This window comes from Bactrocera dorsalis, unplaced genomic scaffold (genome assembly GCF_023373825.1).
Source record: "Bactrocera dorsalis isolate Fly_Bdor unplaced genomic scaffold, ASM2337382v1 BdCtg094, whole genome shotgun sequence".
In the NCBI taxonomy this organism is placed as follows: domain Eukaryota; kingdom Metazoa; phylum Arthropoda; class Insecta; order Diptera; family Tephritidae; genus Bactrocera; species Bactrocera dorsalis.
The window spans coordinates 17,646-35,984 of NW_026038145.1; the positions used below are offsets into that span (position 1 = coordinate 17,646).

Sequence of the window (18,339 nt, forward strand, 5' to 3'; positions counted from 1 at the left end):
ACTAATAAATAGTTATTAAAAGATAGGATACAACCTTGACGGAATAAGCAACGGCGTTAATTTAAAATAATGCAGCGGCTCTCTTTTGAGAGACATATTTAGAATCATTTTCGACAAAACTCATTTAACACGTATTGAACCAGTTGACTCATTTGTCATAGACATGCATTTGTTATTTTTCAGTTGTACCAGTTGTATATTAGTTTTCCGATTGTGTGGTGTTGTTTAACTTTGTGAAACAATTCGTTCAAAACAAAATATATTAAATATTTTTTTGTGTTCGGTTCGAGTTTTTTTCTTAGCTTCTTGTAATTTGTGTTTGTCTTATTTACTACATGTTCCTATTCATTACTGGTTATTTCCAACATTGGGTGAAGGAAACTGATTAATTAAAAATATATACTTACATATGTATACTTTAACTCAAACGTTGAAAGTGTTTACATATACACATACATATATGTTATGCGTCAAAATACTCATGAATCGAAATTGCACTTCAGATGTTTCAAAGCCAAGTCCGTACGCATATGCGCCATATAATACCTGACACATTTTGTTCATATACATATGTATAAGTATGTACCTATATCAGTATCCCACCCAAAAATGTTTTAAAAAACACATTTCGGTTAAATAATTTATTTAAAGCATTGCTAGTGATTCAGTTATGAAATCAAATGATTAATAAAAGTGAAAGAAGTTACCAATACCAGTAAACGTATAAATAGTTCATTCATAATTATAAAAATTAAGGAAAATCAAATGTGTTCGAATGTGTGTCTAAATACTTATAAGAAAAATAATAGCATTGACAAGTTAATTCCTGATATTTATATACTTACATATGTAAAAACAGTTCCTTATCCAAAAATATTTTACATTTTTACTGAAGAATAAAAAAAGGTGTTTGTGCTAATGATGAAAAGTGGTTATCAGAGGAAAACTTAGCGCCTCGAAATTTGAATAAATATTAATGAATGGTATAGGGTGTCCACAGTGCTTTCGCAAATTCACCTCGGAGCCCGTAATTCTTTCGTGTAGAACTACTTTGTGGAATATGAAAATAATATTGAGTCCTTTGCAGGCGCGGAGCCATTTCACAAAATTTCAAACAAATTTGTTATATTTGTTTTTTAATGTCTAAACAAACAGCTACTAAACGCACACTGTTGACACATGAAGATCCAACTTCACATGAACATAGAGAAAGGTGGTGCCCATTTTGGTTTGCCTTCGGTTTAAATAAGCCGGTCCAGTCACATTTGTTTTTGAGAGTACATATGTATATGGACATACATATGTATAAAAACTGTTTAATAATTGAATTAAGATAGTACACTATAAGACAATTTATTTTTTTTAATTTATTTCAGAGAAATTGAAATTATAGATTTAGTTTACTTCTGCATTTTTGTTGGGATAGCTATGAGATCTTATTTAATTTCAGTATCCGTTTTAAAAACATAAGATATGTAACAGTGGCGTAGCTACAACTTTGCGCGCGGGTCCAAGGATGTTCTGCCGCCCCCTTTATCTACCTACCTACAAGTTTCATGAGGTGATTGAAACAAAAGTGAATTTTTACAAAATATCTTCGATATTAAGTATATAAAATTTAGGAACTAGAAGCCACGCAATTTCTGAAGTTTCAAAATTCTCACAATACGGTTTTTGAGGAAATTGCGCCCGGGCGACGGCCCCCTTCGGCCCCCTTTACCCCCCTAGCTACTCCACTGATATGTAATTTCGATGATTTAATAGTTTGTTTATTTTTTCAGTTAGAATTACAAATTTACTTATTAAGTAAGATAATTTATTCGGGTTTGAAAATCCTTCCTTCGCGTTTGATAATAATATTTTTGTTTGGTAAATTGTTTTCTCTCTGTCACGAGAAAATATTTCGGAAATGGCATTACAACATCGAGAAGTTGGAGTCAGGGATTTCGTGCTCCTTGACCAAATAACAATGGATAAATTTATGGACAACCTAAAAATAAGGTAAATACACAAATAAATGCTATAATAATTATTAATATACATATGTGTAGATTCAGCTGTTTCATTAAAACATAATATAATAAGTAAGGCAACCGAAGTCCGGATGTAACCGAACATTTTATACTATATACAAAGCTGGGGAAATACTTTAAGGTGTAAAACCAATCAAATAGAGTAAAGTCAGCCGGATGTTCGAAAATCCTGATATTAGTTATATAGGGGCTAGGCCAAGTTTTCGCTCAAATTTATCTACTTTAGACACAAAGCTGTTATGAGTAAAACATGCTCTCTTATTTTTATTGGGATAGCTCACATATTGGCCCATATATGCGGTACAAAGTTGGAAGTTAGAAAATTTGTATATTAAGTATATGGGGGCTACGGGAAGTATTGGTTCGATTCATCCCATTTTCGACATACAGACATAACATTATAAGAGAAGGATTATACCACAATTTCAGTTTTTATATCATACATTGACCGCCATTTTCGACCAAAAGTCAACTATAGGTACCAAGGTCTAAATATTCCGTACCTAGGGGCTTGAACAGTTTTTATTGAATTTAAAAAATGTTTGGCCATAAGGTGGCACATGCTAAAGACATTATTCGTGCAAACCAGAGGATTGGAATTCATTATATTTGGAATATGCGTCTTTGGCCAAGGTATAGTCCATTATAATTTTATGTTTTTAAGAAAATAAAACATAAAACTTGTTATTGCCTAATTTTCATTGAGATAAGTCACATATTGGACGATGTGGTACAAAATCACCCGGAAGTTCGAAAATCTTTATATATATATCTAATATAAAGATCGGGCCTTAGAGAAGTATTGGGCGGTTTCAGGTTATTTTTCACAAAGACATAATATGTATTATCAGGAAAAGATTATCTCTGAATTTCAATTATATATGTGCATACATACATATATATCTCACACATTGACCGACGTTTTCGGTATTTTACTGTGGTCCACATATTCGGTACTTAGGGGCTTGAACAGTTTCCTGCCTGCTCCTTCTTCGTTTTAATAATATCTGATTTTGATAAAACCAAGACATTGTGGGATATTCGAAAATACATTTATCTAGTAATAATTAACGAAAACCTGAGATTTCGTTAGTAGTATAAAATGATTTTATTGACTGTATTATTGGTAGTTACTGTTTTGATATTGAATGAAAGTATACATATGTACATATATGTATGTACTATCCTATATCAGGATATTCGAATATTGACTACGGAAATGAGGCTTCAACAAAAAACTTGGCTTTTTTTGGAAAAATTTCTAAAAATATCTTTTGTCCGTAGTCTATAAAGAGTACTTTTTAGGTTTTTTAGCGTACTATATACCTATTAATAAAGACAATAAAAAACAAATATATCTGAAAGAGATTCATTTGATTAGTAATTTAAAACAAAGGGTACAGTTTCTATATAAGAATTCAATACATAATTTTATCAAAAGAAAAAAAGATATATCACTATAATAACAAAAAGTAAAATTAAAATTATTTACCGAGCATTGTTTACGTTTATCTGCAAGGGTTATCCTGGGTCTTAAGATATGTAAACTCAATCAAAAATATTGATATGAATATCAGTTAGCATGCCTATTCGTAACTATTTGTATGTATCTTTATTTAAACGAATCACTCTGAAAACGTTTATTCTCAATGTAAAATAAAAAAAGTGAAGAATATTGAAAGCTGTTTTCGCAACCCGAACTTAAATCGAAATTTTACATTCCTTAACATTTCAATTACTCATTAGTTTACGAAACCCGTACATGTATATACATACATGTATGAATAGTTTATTATTAATTGTTATTTTTTAAGAATTTTAATTCAACATATAGTGGAAATGTTCACCTAACGATTGTACGTATAACCTAACACCAATCGAGATAGATCTGGATGACTGTCCGTGTTTAAATAAATGGGCGTGGCCCCGCCCTCTAATAAGTTCAACCTACATATATCTCCTGAACCACTAAAGCTACAATAACCCCGCTCACTCTCCATATAACGATACGGTTCAAAACTACTAAAAGCGCAATAATATCAATCAATAATTAATTACGCAAGATACATTAAATTTTACCTCCGAGATAGAATGATAAGGCTTTACAGTAGCCGGTGGGAAAATTGTACGATGGGCTTGGCACCGCCCACATTTTGGTGAAATCCCATATCTCGAGCATTTTTCTCATATTCCTATGTCGCAGTGTGAAAATGGGCGAAATCGAACTGCAACCACGTCCTTTCTCATATACCACAATTTTAAATTCTATTTGATTCATTCACTTTCCAGTACAAAAGTTAAAAAGTAACAATTCCTTTAAAGTATGCTGCCTTATGACCAAAAATTGCCTAAATCCAACCAAAACTGTTTAAACGGATGTATACCGCATTTGTGGATCCCAGGGCCTGTAGTTAACTTTGGATAAAACCATCTTTCAATGTATGAGATATACAACTGAAATTTAGAAAGATTCCTTTCCTGACAAAATAGTAACTCTGTGTATCAAATATGGGTTGAATAGGGTCAATACTTCCCTTAGCCCTTATATACTTAATATAAAGATTTTCGAACTTCCTGGTGACTTTATATTGCATATATTGGCCAATTTATGAGTTATCTCAATAACAATCACAGAGTGTGTTTTACTCAGAAAAGAGAATCTTTGTAGATAAAAATTGGGCGAAAGCTTGACCTAGCGCCCATATAACTAATATCAGAATTTTCGAACATCCGGTTGGTGATTGTATGTGAGGTATCTTAATGAAACCCAGGGAACATTTTTTAGTATGATAATAGTTAATAGATAAAATCGTGTCCATGCTACCCCAACTCCCATATACTACACACATATAATGATTTTTGTTTTTCTAATAGACCTTATGCCGAATATGTCAGTCAGTGTATAAGTTATATACGGTATATGTTTATTAAAAATATCTTAGATTTTGATCCTTTGGTTGAATTTTAACATATTAAGTATATTCCTGGCTTTTTTTTAGTTATCTTTTTTAAAATTCAAAACTCATTTGATTATGCCGTTTCGGCTGTGCCTTAAAATAGAGCCAGAAGATGTTATTTAAATTTATATGTTTCCGTTGATTTAAAATCTGTAATTTTTTATAAAATAGTCAATAACAAAAAAAGAAGGGCTAAGTTCGGGTGCAACCGAACATTTTACACTCTTGCAACTTACAAGAATCAAAGCCAGGAAAATACTTTATAGTGCAAAACTCAAACTGAGGATCGAAATCCCTCAATTTTATATATGCATATCTTCTTCTTTACTGGCGTAGACACCGCTTACGCGATTATAGCCGAGTCAACAACAGCGCGCCAGTCGTTTCTGTTTTTTTCTTTTCATTGGGGGGTGTTTTTTACGTGGCGGGTCCCAAACCCAGCGCACAACCCTATGCAGGGGATTTTTCGCCTTCTCACTTTAGCTCGCCTTCAAACGGATGTTCTTAGGCTACCCAGAGGATACTTGGTCAAAGACCGGAAGTCGTGAGCTGCTTGAGTCATATGTAAAAGAATCGTTTCTGGCCACTCCCAAGTGAATGGCGATCAGAGAACTTTCCTCACTTGCGTGAACTTCTACACATGACTCCATCCTCCTATACATGCATATACTATACGAAAATACTATATGTATAACTCCTATACTGACAGGTTTGTTAGAAAAATGAAAAGTATAATATCGTCACCTTAAATGCAAAATACCGTTTCATCAAAAAATCAAAATCTTGAGTTTATTGATTACCCTGGTTTATTGTTTATGCTTTTTTTTATTGGTTATGTTCAATGTGCTTTGGTTAGATTAGGTTAAATGGCTGATCAAAGACCGCAAGTGGGGGTCCTATGTGAGACCTAGAAAAGCACTTCTGTGTTCGAACTATAAATTAGCAAAACAGTTAGTACCCAATAGATATTTGAATTGGTGTTTAATTTCCTTTCCCGCCAGTTCGAAGGGATGTCTGAAGATATATGCTCCCAATGTTTAAGTTTTACCGTCCCAAACGCGGAGTGTGTTCGATCTCATCTTCTTCCATACAGCTTCTGCAGATGGCGTTTGGTAGCACTCTCACCTTACTGCATGGACGCCAACAGGGCAATGGCCCGTTAAAAGCCCCAAAACCAGGGAGAGGCCAGCCTAACTGAGGGTAAAGTATAAACTAGATCTCTTGCGATCGATCTTGGGCCTAAAGGCTATTGCGACACTGTCATTACTATGATAATTAAACATTATTTTAATTTTTTGGCTTAAAATAATTTAATTTTTTTAGTACATACATATATACACATTTATAATATAAACTTGCAACTGTTTTTAGTGAGAATTAAAAAAAAAAAACATCTTAATATTAAATTTTTTAATTTTTATAAAAATTTAGATTTGGGTAGTATTGACCAGATTTTATCTATTATTCCCAATACCAAATACTATTAACATATCACATGCTAAAGAAACTAATCATATGGAGTACAGTCAGCCGGATGCTCAAAAGTCCTGATATTAGTTATATCGGAGGAATCAAGTTTTCGCTCAAATTTATCTATGTTATGCACAGAGATACATTGTTATGAGTAAAATATGTTCTGAACCTAACCTAACCTAACTATAGGTACTGGGATCCAAATACCAAATAAAATTTGGTACCTAGGGGCCTGAAGAGTTTATGTTGGATTTGAATAATTTTTGGTCATAAGGTCGCATACACTAAAGGCATTTTTCGCGCAAAGTTTAATCCCGTTATATTATTTGCCTCTTGATTTGTGTACTGGATAGTAAAAGAATCAAGTGAAATTTAAAATTTTGCTCTACGGGAAGTAGGTGTAGTTAATGTCCGATTTCGCTAATTTTCACAATGTGACATACAAATATGAAAAGAATGCCACGCACTAAATTTTTTTCGAAATCGGTTAGACGGATTCCGAGATATTCACGCCGGCTCCCACAAAGCCTTTTCATGCTATCTCGGTAGTGATATTTAATGTGTCTGGCGTATTTAAATAAGTTAGTTTAGTTTTAACAGTACCGATTTCATCAATTTTCATACTCTCGGTAGAAGTTATCATAAGATTTGACCCAGCAAATTTGGTTCTTGTGGCTTAAGTGGTTTAGGAGATATGTTCTAATGTGACAAAATTTATAATTCGTGTGTGTTTTCGAATCAGTAATTTTTTTTTGTAAGCTGGTAGTACTGTTAGTGACATCTATCCTAAATTTCACGTCAAAAAATTCATTAATATTTGAGATACGCGTCGTTTTGTGAGGTTCTAATTCCCATCATTTCGCCACATTTTCAACTAATATCGTGCCGCAACCACCGCATTCGTCTAATTTACCTTCGTGTAACTTATGGTTATTCAGCAAATTCACATAACCACTCCGAGGACAACGTTTTGACTCAATTGAGGATATATCGTAAAAGCTGAATCGTAAAAGGCTCTGACGGCCATCACGATGGAGAGTTTTCCCAAGTGCTATGATGACTGGAAAATTCGTTGGAATAAGTATATTGCAGCGGGAGGGGATTACTTTGAAGGAAATAAAGTGAACAAAAATCACCTTTAAATTTGATCACAGTATTATATTAAACTGGCGGTCCCACTTTTTTAAACAATTTTGCCCACATTCTTAGTCTAGTGCTTAGTTGTGGCACTTTATTTGTTGTCGGTTAATGGCGGTTTGTGGTCGTGGCAGTTGGTTACAAGAGTATAAAAATGATAAACAATAATAAATATTGTTTTAATATTTAGTGTCGTATCCATTATCTTGTATAATTGCGGAGCAAAGTCTAAACTTCGATGTCACTTGCCTGAACCATTTCTTTGGCCGATTCGTTGTGTCATTTGGTCATTATCTTTTTGAAATACCCATCAAAAGGGCATATTCAACTCCGCGTAAAGTAACATGGTTTCACTTAAAATCATGGTATATTAGAAGGCATCCATTGCACCCTCGATCACATATTAAAGACCTGTTTCAATAAAAGTAGAAGCACTCCCCAAACAAGACTGCTTCAGTCAGGAGTTGAATACATTCAATTTGGTTTCATCTTACCACAGAATTTACTAGCTGGCCAATCCGCACGACTTTTCTTAAATTTTAATCGTTTTTTTCATTGACTTTGGTCAGAACTTCAGCTTTCAACCTGTTTTTGATCAATAATTTAATAATGGTTGAAGGATCCACATTTAAACAGTACTGGTTCTTAAGAGAAGAAAATGTCACAAGTGGACCTTTTTCACCTCACCGCACTGATTTAATATTTTCTCCATTTTTTTCTGTTTTTTGTTTGGAATTGCATTCTCTACCTTTTTTTGAGCATCGTTCCACGTACTATATGTATATATTAGAAATTTTGATAAATTTTCTTTATTCAGGACTGCAATGCTCTTCCGATTTTTATACCTATTTTATATGAAACATCAAACTTTACATCAAATGTGTAAAATTAAAAACCTTTGCTTTATTTGCTCAAAACTTAATCAAATAATTGAATTCAGATCTAAATGTACAATATTCATAGGCGATGTATTTATTGAATTACACTCAGTTTATGAAATATTATAAAATATTTTAAATGAAGTAACATAACGGCGATTTGGTGGCTTTATTTTATTGCTCATCACTATATATCTATATAAATGATCAGGACGACGAGACGAAATAAAATCCGAGTAACAATACAAGCTTTATCAAAAAAACCTGCTGAGGACGAACTCTTTCGGTACCTCTTGTGAAAATGGGTGTAATATGGGTTATGTTGAAAACTTCTAAAAATGCGATAACTCACTAAAAAATACGCCGGAAATATTACATTTATTTATTTATTTCTTACATAATTGAACGCAATTATACAGTTTGAGAGATTGGCTATTTTTTTATTAAAATATTTATAAATGAGTATGTATGTTCTTTTATGTGTATTTCTATATACATACATATATAATGTTCTTACATAAGAGATCGACGATAACAAACATTATCGAATAAGCTTTTAAATTATCTAATCGCACAAGCGTTCTGCCATATAAATTAAAAGTCAATTGTAAATCACCTGTAGAATCGTTAGATTATTCTAGAACAATTGTATTCAAATATATAGCGCTGCCTCATATGTACATACATACATACATATGTATATGCTAAATATATATTCGTATAAGTTACTTTTTATAGACACTAAATTTTCACTTAGTTTAAACAGTAATTTTTTGGCCATGTAAATATGTATTTTGCTTATTAATTACATATGGGGTTTCCGATATGGCAATGTAAAGCTAACTTACAAGTATTTCATCAAGTTCAAATCGAACTGATTGAAATACCTCGGTTACTATTGTTTGAACTTTTAGGTCGTAGTTCAGAATTCAATAAAAAATCGTGATATATTGCAGAGCAACGTCATCATTTTCAATTCGCAATAAAAATATAAGAGCTGTTAAAGTATATGACTATTCCTTCCCTTGGGAATATTTACCCACAACTGAATTGAATTGCCTCCAGAAGGTAACATTTATGATTTAAATTTTAATGACATATGAAGTTGTTAGTCAAAGCCTTAAGAATGTTGTTAAATTTCTATCTATATCATCAAATCAAATGTCTTTTTATACTTTAGCTACATATTTATTGTATAGCGTAACCGCTTTTGTGAAAAAAATCACGAGCTTCTAGATTGTATGGACTTCATATGCTAATTCGTGTTCCACCTGTACAAAACTTAACAGTATTTAGGAAACGCCACTCTTCATTTTAGTTAATTATGTCAGCGAATTTACTATACATATGTATGTATAATCAACGTCGTAACTAAAACCAAGAGTGGTGAAACATGGTGAACAAAGCTATCGTAAATCAAATTTCAATCGTAATTTTTATACAAATCGTCCCATATTGGGTCAATTAGTGCGTGCAAGGCATAATAATACTTAGACAATGAAAGAGGTATTACTTATGTACATTGTTAAGGATTTAAGGGGCTATACTAGTGTGACGCATGAAAAATAAGGCGATTTTCGTGAATTTTTTTAAGAGAAATTACGCGATTGAATATTTCGAACTTTTTTGAACGTAATAAGGTATATTTTTTGCTATATTTTAAGATTTTTTTTAGTGTTGAAAAATAACGGAGTTATGGGCTGTCTTCGAAGGTGTCAAAAAAAGTGCACCAACTGCAGGCATGACTCCGGCTGAATGGGTAGCTGAAACAAAAAATTTTTTAAAGTTTATTAAACTTAAATATATTTACTATACAATGACCTACGATCTTTGAAAAATATCAAAAATTTACAAAATGGCGTAATTTTGAAAAACAAAAAAATGTCTTTTTTTTAGGTAAAATATGGTCGTTTTTTAATGCCAAATTGACAATTTTCAACCAATCAAAAAGATCGTAGGCCATTGTATAGTAAATTTATTCAAAAATACTCACTACTACTTTTAATTTGAAGTCGATCGGACAATTTCTCGTTGAGTTATGATGCCAGCAATATTGAAAAATGTCGTTTCGAGAAAAACGCGTTTAAATTTTCACTTACATATATTATATACATATGTATGTATGTTTGTACCCCCGGGCGGTCGCTCTTTAGAACGCTGCCATCCAAAAACTATTCAAGATACGACCTTCCCAGTTTCACAGGATATTTATGGAAATATAAGCTATCGAAAAGCAAAAGCAAAATTATTTTGAAAGTGTCACACTGGTATAGGCCCTTAAATTCAAATCTTTTATTTCGAAAATGATTCGAAGTTTTAACCACAGTTAACAGATAAAAGTTGGATTTGATCACGAATTACTTAAATCATTAACAGTTTCAATTATTGCAATTATGAAAATTTTTGTGTTTTATGAATTAATAGTTTAATATCTACTTAAAAGAACATAACAAGTCATATTTTAGTTTGAAATTTTGAACTCCAGCATATTTACATACTATGTGCTTGATAAAATTCAATAAACCACACATAGCTTACATACATTATAATATGAAGTCATATTGAATTGATTCCTTATCATTTTCCTTATCACTTTAATTATTATACGTATAAGTCAGTCATACATTGATTACGAGTTTTTATGAAGTTTTGCACAATTCATTTCTATATTTCAGCATAGGTATGCATCAAAACATATTAATAATAATTAACAATTACATAATTAATCTATGAAATATCCAATTAATAATGAAAAAATTCTGATTTGTAATCATAAACGTAAATATCAATAGAAAATACACACTTTTTGTATTTACGTTTATTCATTGAATAAAATGGAATTGAAATATGTGTATATACATATCCATTAATACTTCATTTTTTTTCTCTGTTCTATTTTAGCACTTAAAATTTAGCATGTTTGACTTTAGTTCCAGTAATGTGTGGATTTTTTACATTCATTGCATTAGTAATTACTAGTTGCGTTTGATTACTCACAAATTGCAAATTACGTCACCACGTTGAATTTATATATTATATTACTTACTGAGAGAATGAAATAAAGAAAGAGAATGATAAAGAAAATGCTTAGGAGTGGTTCTTACAAGTGTTGTATAGTTATTGCACAGCTTATTCATCAACAATGTATATATATTTGTTTTGATACTAGTTAAATTCATTGCAAGATGTTTTCTTTTATATTTATACCATTTATTGAATATGTCTATAAAATATTTACGTTTTTGGATATTACATGCACGAACGTGGATTTCCCGATACTTTGGCTCATAAATAAATTAAATTACGAACCGAATTTGTGAAAACCAATATTTAAACGGGCCATAAGAAAAACTTATTTTCGCATTTATTTTTACCTTCAAATGAGGATATGAGCAAAAAATGATATATGTAATTTTAATTAATAAATTTGAGTTTTCATAAACATTTTGTATAAAAAAATGGGCAAAAAGGAATTTCAAAATATGAACGAAGTTCTATTTTTTTGATAAAAAATTCTGTTGATATCCAAAACTGTTTTCTAAGTTTTATTTCAGCAATTAATAAAATGATTTCGGATATTCGTAAAATAAAGATAATCTAGCTGCCTGACACAATATCTAGATATGCATACGTATATATATATCTATTAAAAAAAATCACGAAGTATATCTTTTAGAAATAAGTCGACTGTCATGACTATATTGAAAAGTAAGTAACCTACAGCTAAGGTTATTGAAACATGGTTAACTTGGTGGTTAAAATTTTGAAAATATTGGCAAAGAAACCGGAAATTATTTAAAGTTGTATTTGAACTATTAATTTCCAGCGGTTATGATGGCTAGAACAGTCATCTCCAATATAGATTAACATTATATTATTTTTTTAATGTTTCCTTGTTTTTTGCAATGGGTATTATTGGTGTTTTTGTTCGTAGTTGTTGTACTATAATATTTATTTAAAATATCATACCTTTCATAAAATAAATTGTTTGCTGTTACAGGTTTCAAAATGGTCATATATATACCTACATCGGTGAAGTTTGTGTGTCCATGAACCCATATCGGCAAATGAACATATATGGCCCCGATGTAATAAATATATATAAAGGTCGGGAGTTATTCGAGAATCCTCCCCACCTTTATGCTGTCGCTGATGCTGCATATAGGATTTTAAAGCAACGGCATCAAGATACATGTATCCTCATATCCGGAGAATCTGGTGCAGGTAAAACTGAAGCGTCAAAAATTATTATGAAATATATTGCAGCCGTTACTAACATACATGGACAAAACGAAATTGAAAGGCAAGTACTTTTTATTCATTGATAAATTGTCAGCTAATATGTTTTCTTAGTAATATTCTGTTCATACTGATAAATTTATAGAGTGAAGAATGTGATATTGCAAAGTAATTCAATCCTTGAAACATTTGGAAATGCAAAAACAAATCGGAATGATAATTCCAGCCGATTTGGAAAATATATGGACATTGAATTTGACCATAAAGGAGACCCTGTGGGGGGCATAATCACTAATTATTTGCTAGAAAAGTCTCGGGTGGTGCAACAACAACCGGGAGAACGCAATTTTCATAGTTTCTATCAGGTAAAAAGGTAAAAATTCTGTAGCGGAATGAATCGACTAATTAATTTATTACTTCTGCACAGCTCTTGCGTGGTGCAAGCGATAGCGAATTGCAACAATATAATTTATCAAAAGATCCTAGCAGATATCATTATATGAATCAAGGCAGTATGGACATACTTTCTGAAAAAGTAGATTATAAAAGCACAAATAATGCTTTTAAAATACTGGGTTTTTCTACTGAAGAAGTGCAAACTATATGGCAGATTTTGGCAGCTATTCTACATTTGGGAAATATTGAGTTTCAATGTATGAACTGATGAGAAATTTTTTAAATGAAAGATTTAAAAACGTTAACATTTTTTGCCATGGATTTATTTCCAGCAATCGAAGATGATCTAGTTATAAGCAACCAATTGCATTTACAATTTGCATCCAAATTATTGCAAGTAACAGAAAATGAGCTTTCCAATTCGTTGACAACACGAATTATTGCTGCTGGTGGTAATGTTATGCAAAAGGAACATGATGCCACGCAAGCTGAATATGGAAAGGATGCTTTGGCTAAAGCAATATACGACCGTTTATTCTCTTGGATTATTTCCCGTATAAATCGTGCAATCCTCTTTCGCGGCTCGAAAACTCAAGCACGTTTTAATTCAGTTATTGGCGTTTTAGACATTTACGGATTCGAAATTTTTGACAACAATAGTTTTGAGCAGTTTTGTATAAATTATTGCAATGAAAAATTACAACAATTGTTTATTGGTTGGTTTAAAGATTTCAGATTTACCATACCATTTATTTTCATTTTATTTTAATTAAATTTGTGTATTCAACAGAGCTGGTTCTTAAACAGGAGCAGGAGGAATACCAAAGAGAAGGTATAGAATGGACGAATATTGAATACTTTAATAACGAGGTAAGAAAATTAAAGAGTGATTTTATTACGTTATACATATATATAAATATGTATATACCTGTATATATGAGTAATATCCAGGTGTTTAGTTCACAAATACATTTTTCCCTAAAATAGTTTTAATAAATAATAGCCAACTAGTAACAAATATACATTTCATGAAATTAATTATTAAAAGTAAACAATGTGAAGTTAATTAAAAACGACTAAATCATTTTCACCACTAACGGTAGAGAAATAGACTACACAATAGGCTCTTCTAATAACGAGTCATTTCTGTTTTAGTCTCAATAAATGCCTTAATCCTTGAAAGCAGGGAATTCGCTAAGACCTCAACTGATTTGCTTATAACGGGACTTTGCCAAACAAGTTCTAAAATCTTTATCAATTGACTTTGTTGTGCACTGTTGTGTGGGAATTTGTTGGCTTCTGTTTAGCAACTTCAGACTTCGTTATGTGCCAATATGTGCTCAATAAGGTTTAATTTGGGCGAGTTTCCATGCCAATCCAATTCCAGGCGTTAAATCTTTAGATCGTTCAATGTGTTGGCTAACTAAAAATAAAAAGTCGAATAAGATTATATATACCAATATTGTGTGGACGTTTTATACAAGATTTGTTTCCAATCTAAACTTAGCCATTTTTGCTCGATGGCATGTCATAAGCGATCCGAAATAACTTATTTTAGAGAAAATTTAATTTTCTTTACTACACAATTATCCTGGAACCTCTCAGTACCTGAACTGCGCAAATTTTGTGACCTTAGCAAATTAAATTTGCTTTCGTCGGACCAGATTATGTTACCAATAATTTTAGTACTTTTGGTCAAAGAAAGTCGGGCAGTCGTCAGAGTATGACTATAACTGAACAACGTTCAACCCTATTTTACAAAAAATAATTCATTTCTCAGTGATGGTCTATTAGATTTAGTAAAATAGTAGATCTAGTAAAATTTACAGTAATATAGCTCTACAAAGTCGTGGTGCGTTTTTATTAACCGCAAGTCCACATACATATACAGTAAACGGTGTTACTTTCATTTTACGTTTATTACGATCACTTGCTATGTATAACAACCTAAAGTGATAATAATACAATTTCAAGTTTTCCACATCAAAACACGGAATATAAGTGATATTATTAAATATCGACCAATTCAGCATTTCTCCTTTAAAGCCAAATTATTATAACATTAATTATAGTAAAGATATCTTTTAACTCAGATAATATGCGAGCTCATTGAACAACCACATAAAGGTATGATAGCTATAATGGATGAGGCTTGTCTCTCAGTGGGTAAAATCAACGACGAAACACTGTTAGGTGCAATGGATAAAAATCTTAGCACCAATCCTCATTTCAGCAGTCGACAATTGAAACCAATGGATAAGGAACTCAAACATCGGGAAGATTTTCGAATAACACACTATGCGGGAGATGTCATTTATAATATCAATGGATTCATCGAAAAGAACAAAGATACATTGTATCAGGATTTCAAGCGACTATTGCATCACTCCAAAAATGTTAACTTGAGCGGAATGTGGCCCGAAGGGGCCCAGGATATAAAAAAAACAACGAAACGACCCCTAACAGCTGGGACACTTTTCCAACGATCCATAATAGATCTTGTAAAAACTCTTTTGAAAAAAGAACCATTTTACGTTCGTTGTATTAAACCTAATGACATAAAGAGCCCCACCGTGTTCGACGACGAACGTGTACAGCACCAAGTTCGCTATCTAGGATTGCTGGAAAATGTGCGAGTTCGACGAGCTGGTTTTGTGCATCGTCAACGGTACGATAAGTTCTTATTGCGCTACAAAATGATTTCTCAGTATACATGGCCGAATTTCCGCGCCGGTACCGACCGTGATGGTGTGAGAGTTTTGCTTGAGGAAAAAGGTTTCGGAAGCGACGTAAAATATGGACATACTAAAGTCTTTATACGCTCACCTAAAACATTATTCGCTCTTGAGCAGCAGCGAAATGAAATGATTCCGCATATTGTTACTTTGTTACAAAAGCAAGTGCGCGGGTGGATTGCACGTCGAAATTACAAGAAAATGAAGGCTGCACTTACTATCATGCGTGCATATAAAACATACAAATTACGATTTTACGTACAAGACCTAGCTCAACGCTTTCGTAAAGCCAAAAATTTTAGGGACTATGGTCGGAGTATCCAATGGCCACAACCTCCATTAGCTGGACGAAATGCAGAACCTCAACTCCAACGCATTTTTAACTATTGGAGGGCTTTTATGATCCTTCGTAAATATCCACGAAGTGAATGGCCACAATTGCAATTACAAATAATTGCTGCAGCTGCTATTAAAGGTCGTCGATTACATTGGGGACAGCAACGCAAATGGATTGGTGATTATTTAGCCAACTCGCAGGATAATACAGGTTATCAAGCCTATACCACCAACGTTAGAAACTTAAAGAACAGTGAATTATTTAATAATATACTATTTTCGTCATTCGTTAAAAAATACAACAAACATAATAAAACTGCTGATCGTGCCTTTATTGTAACAGATTCGACAATCTATAAACTGGATGGTGCTAAACATAAATTTAAAAATATGAATCATTCTTTATCCATTAAAGATGTAAGTTAATATCAAAACTTATTAATATTGTAGAGAAATGTGTAAAGCAATTTTTAAGAAAGTAAATAGTTATTAAAATTTACTTATTCTGAAAATTATTTGATAGAAATTGGTTAAATAATGTTCTTTAAAAACTCTTTTAATTCAATTATCGCTTTTTGATACATATTATTCACTATATTATATTCTCTTCTCTAGTTAACATCCATCAGTATTAGCCCTGGACGCGACCAACTTATTGTTTTCCACTCTTCCGACAACAATGATTTAGTTTTTGCTCTGAAAAGTGAAATCTCTCAGTTAAGAGATGATCATATTGGTGAGCTTGTGGGTATAATATGTAAAAAATATATTGAGTAAGTATTAGTATACACATTACTGCGAAGTACTTACTTGATATTTTTTAAAACCCTATTAGCATTTGTCAGCGGGAACTGCGTGTGGATGTTAGCCCTACAATTGCCTGCCGTTTGGGTGGAAAATCACGAGCAATTACAGTAAAGGGTGAACCAGGAGTTGAAAATCCAAATTTCCGACATGTAGCGGGTAATATTATTTTTGAAGTTCCACCTTCTTATTGCGTTTAGGAAGTTTTGGATTTTAGGTGTGTCTATGTATATGCGATTTAAAGTTAAAACACTTTTTTATGTGATGCATTTTTTACATACATGTGTACATGATTAGCTTTATATTTAATATTTATTATTTTAAAGTAAACATGACTAATTAAAACTATCCTTTATAAAATACGGATTCATATAAAATCCTATTTTCTAAGCAGCATTCTCATATATCATGATAGAGAAATATACCAAAGTGTACATATAAAGCTGAATGTACAGAACTCAATAATTATTTCACAAACCAGTTGTATGTAGAATATTAACCCTTTAACAATCTTGATCGACTCTATAAATGGTCTTGAATCATATGTAGATAAGAGAGTATATGTAATTTTTTGTTCACTAGGCTGCAGTACGCGATTATAAAATTGTATATTAATTTAAATGATGTACTTAATTCGTGCCATCATAAAAATACTTAAGAATAAGATAGCAATTTATTAATGGGATTTTTTGCTGTTCCAGCAAAGCTTCCTAAACCAACAAAATTTTAAAACATGTCTACAACTATTTTTTAAAAGAGATTTCGATGAAACGAAACGTATATAAAAGCAATAGAGTATTCTACATTTTTTTATCATTGAGTATGCTTTTAAATATATTTTTATATTATTTTAATATGATTGTATGTACTATATGTATGTATATATACATGTTTTAAAGAAAACCGTCATTGGATGACATGCCTTAAGCAATGTTGCATATTGTAGTTAAGCATTAAAAATGTTTAGGTGTTTATACCTACATTTGTATGTAAGCTTCTAAAATTTATATTAAAAACTATGAATTATAATAAAATTATATTGATATATGATTGGGAATAAAGTTGTTGATTATTTGTTTTAATATACATACATACATACACATCTTATTAATAATTATTATTTCGAAACTCGAAAAATGCGAATTCACCGCCGATTACCCTAAAAGTGCTAGTAAAAACATGACTCAAAATTGATCACTATTTTTCGCATCAGCCACAAATAGTAACATTGATAGTATTGACCACAATTCAATGAAAAAAATCATTTGATTTTTATAAGTGTGTATGTATATTCGTTAGTTTTGACCTGTATGATATCTTCTTATCAGCCAGCATCTAAACTCCTTTGAAC

The 18,339-nt window shown here is 31.7% G+C and overlaps 1 protein-coding gene across 5 annotated transcripts; it reads left to right on the top strand.

Annotated features, from left to right (window-relative positions):
* Window positions 1–129: 129 nt before the first annotated feature.
* Window positions 130–18,049, top strand: LOC105229357 (unconventional myosin ID). Of its 5 annotated transcripts, none has more exons than XM_049461741.1 (10): window positions 130–283; window positions 1,782–2,001; window positions 12,479–12,781; window positions 12,863–13,082; window positions 13,145–13,370; window positions 13,446–13,829; window positions 13,904–13,983; window positions 15,207–16,601; window positions 16,800–16,957; window positions 17,020–18,049. In XM_049461741.1, the coding sequence occupies exons 2-10, from the start codon at window positions 1,910–1,912 to the stop codon at window positions 17,186–17,188; spliced, it is 3,027 nt and encodes a 1,008-aa protein (XP_049317698.1). In that variant the 5' UTR covers window positions 130–283; window positions 1,782–1,909; the 3' UTR covers window positions 17,189–18,049. The 5 variants fall into 5 exon arrangements, with proteins under 5 accessions (XP_049317698.1, XP_049317697.1, XP_049317699.1 ...); XM_049461740.1 differs by having other exon boundaries at window positions 156–308; XM_049461742.1 differs by having other exon boundaries at window positions 166–308; window positions 1,786–2,001.
* Window positions 18,050–18,339: the final 290 nt, after the last annotated feature.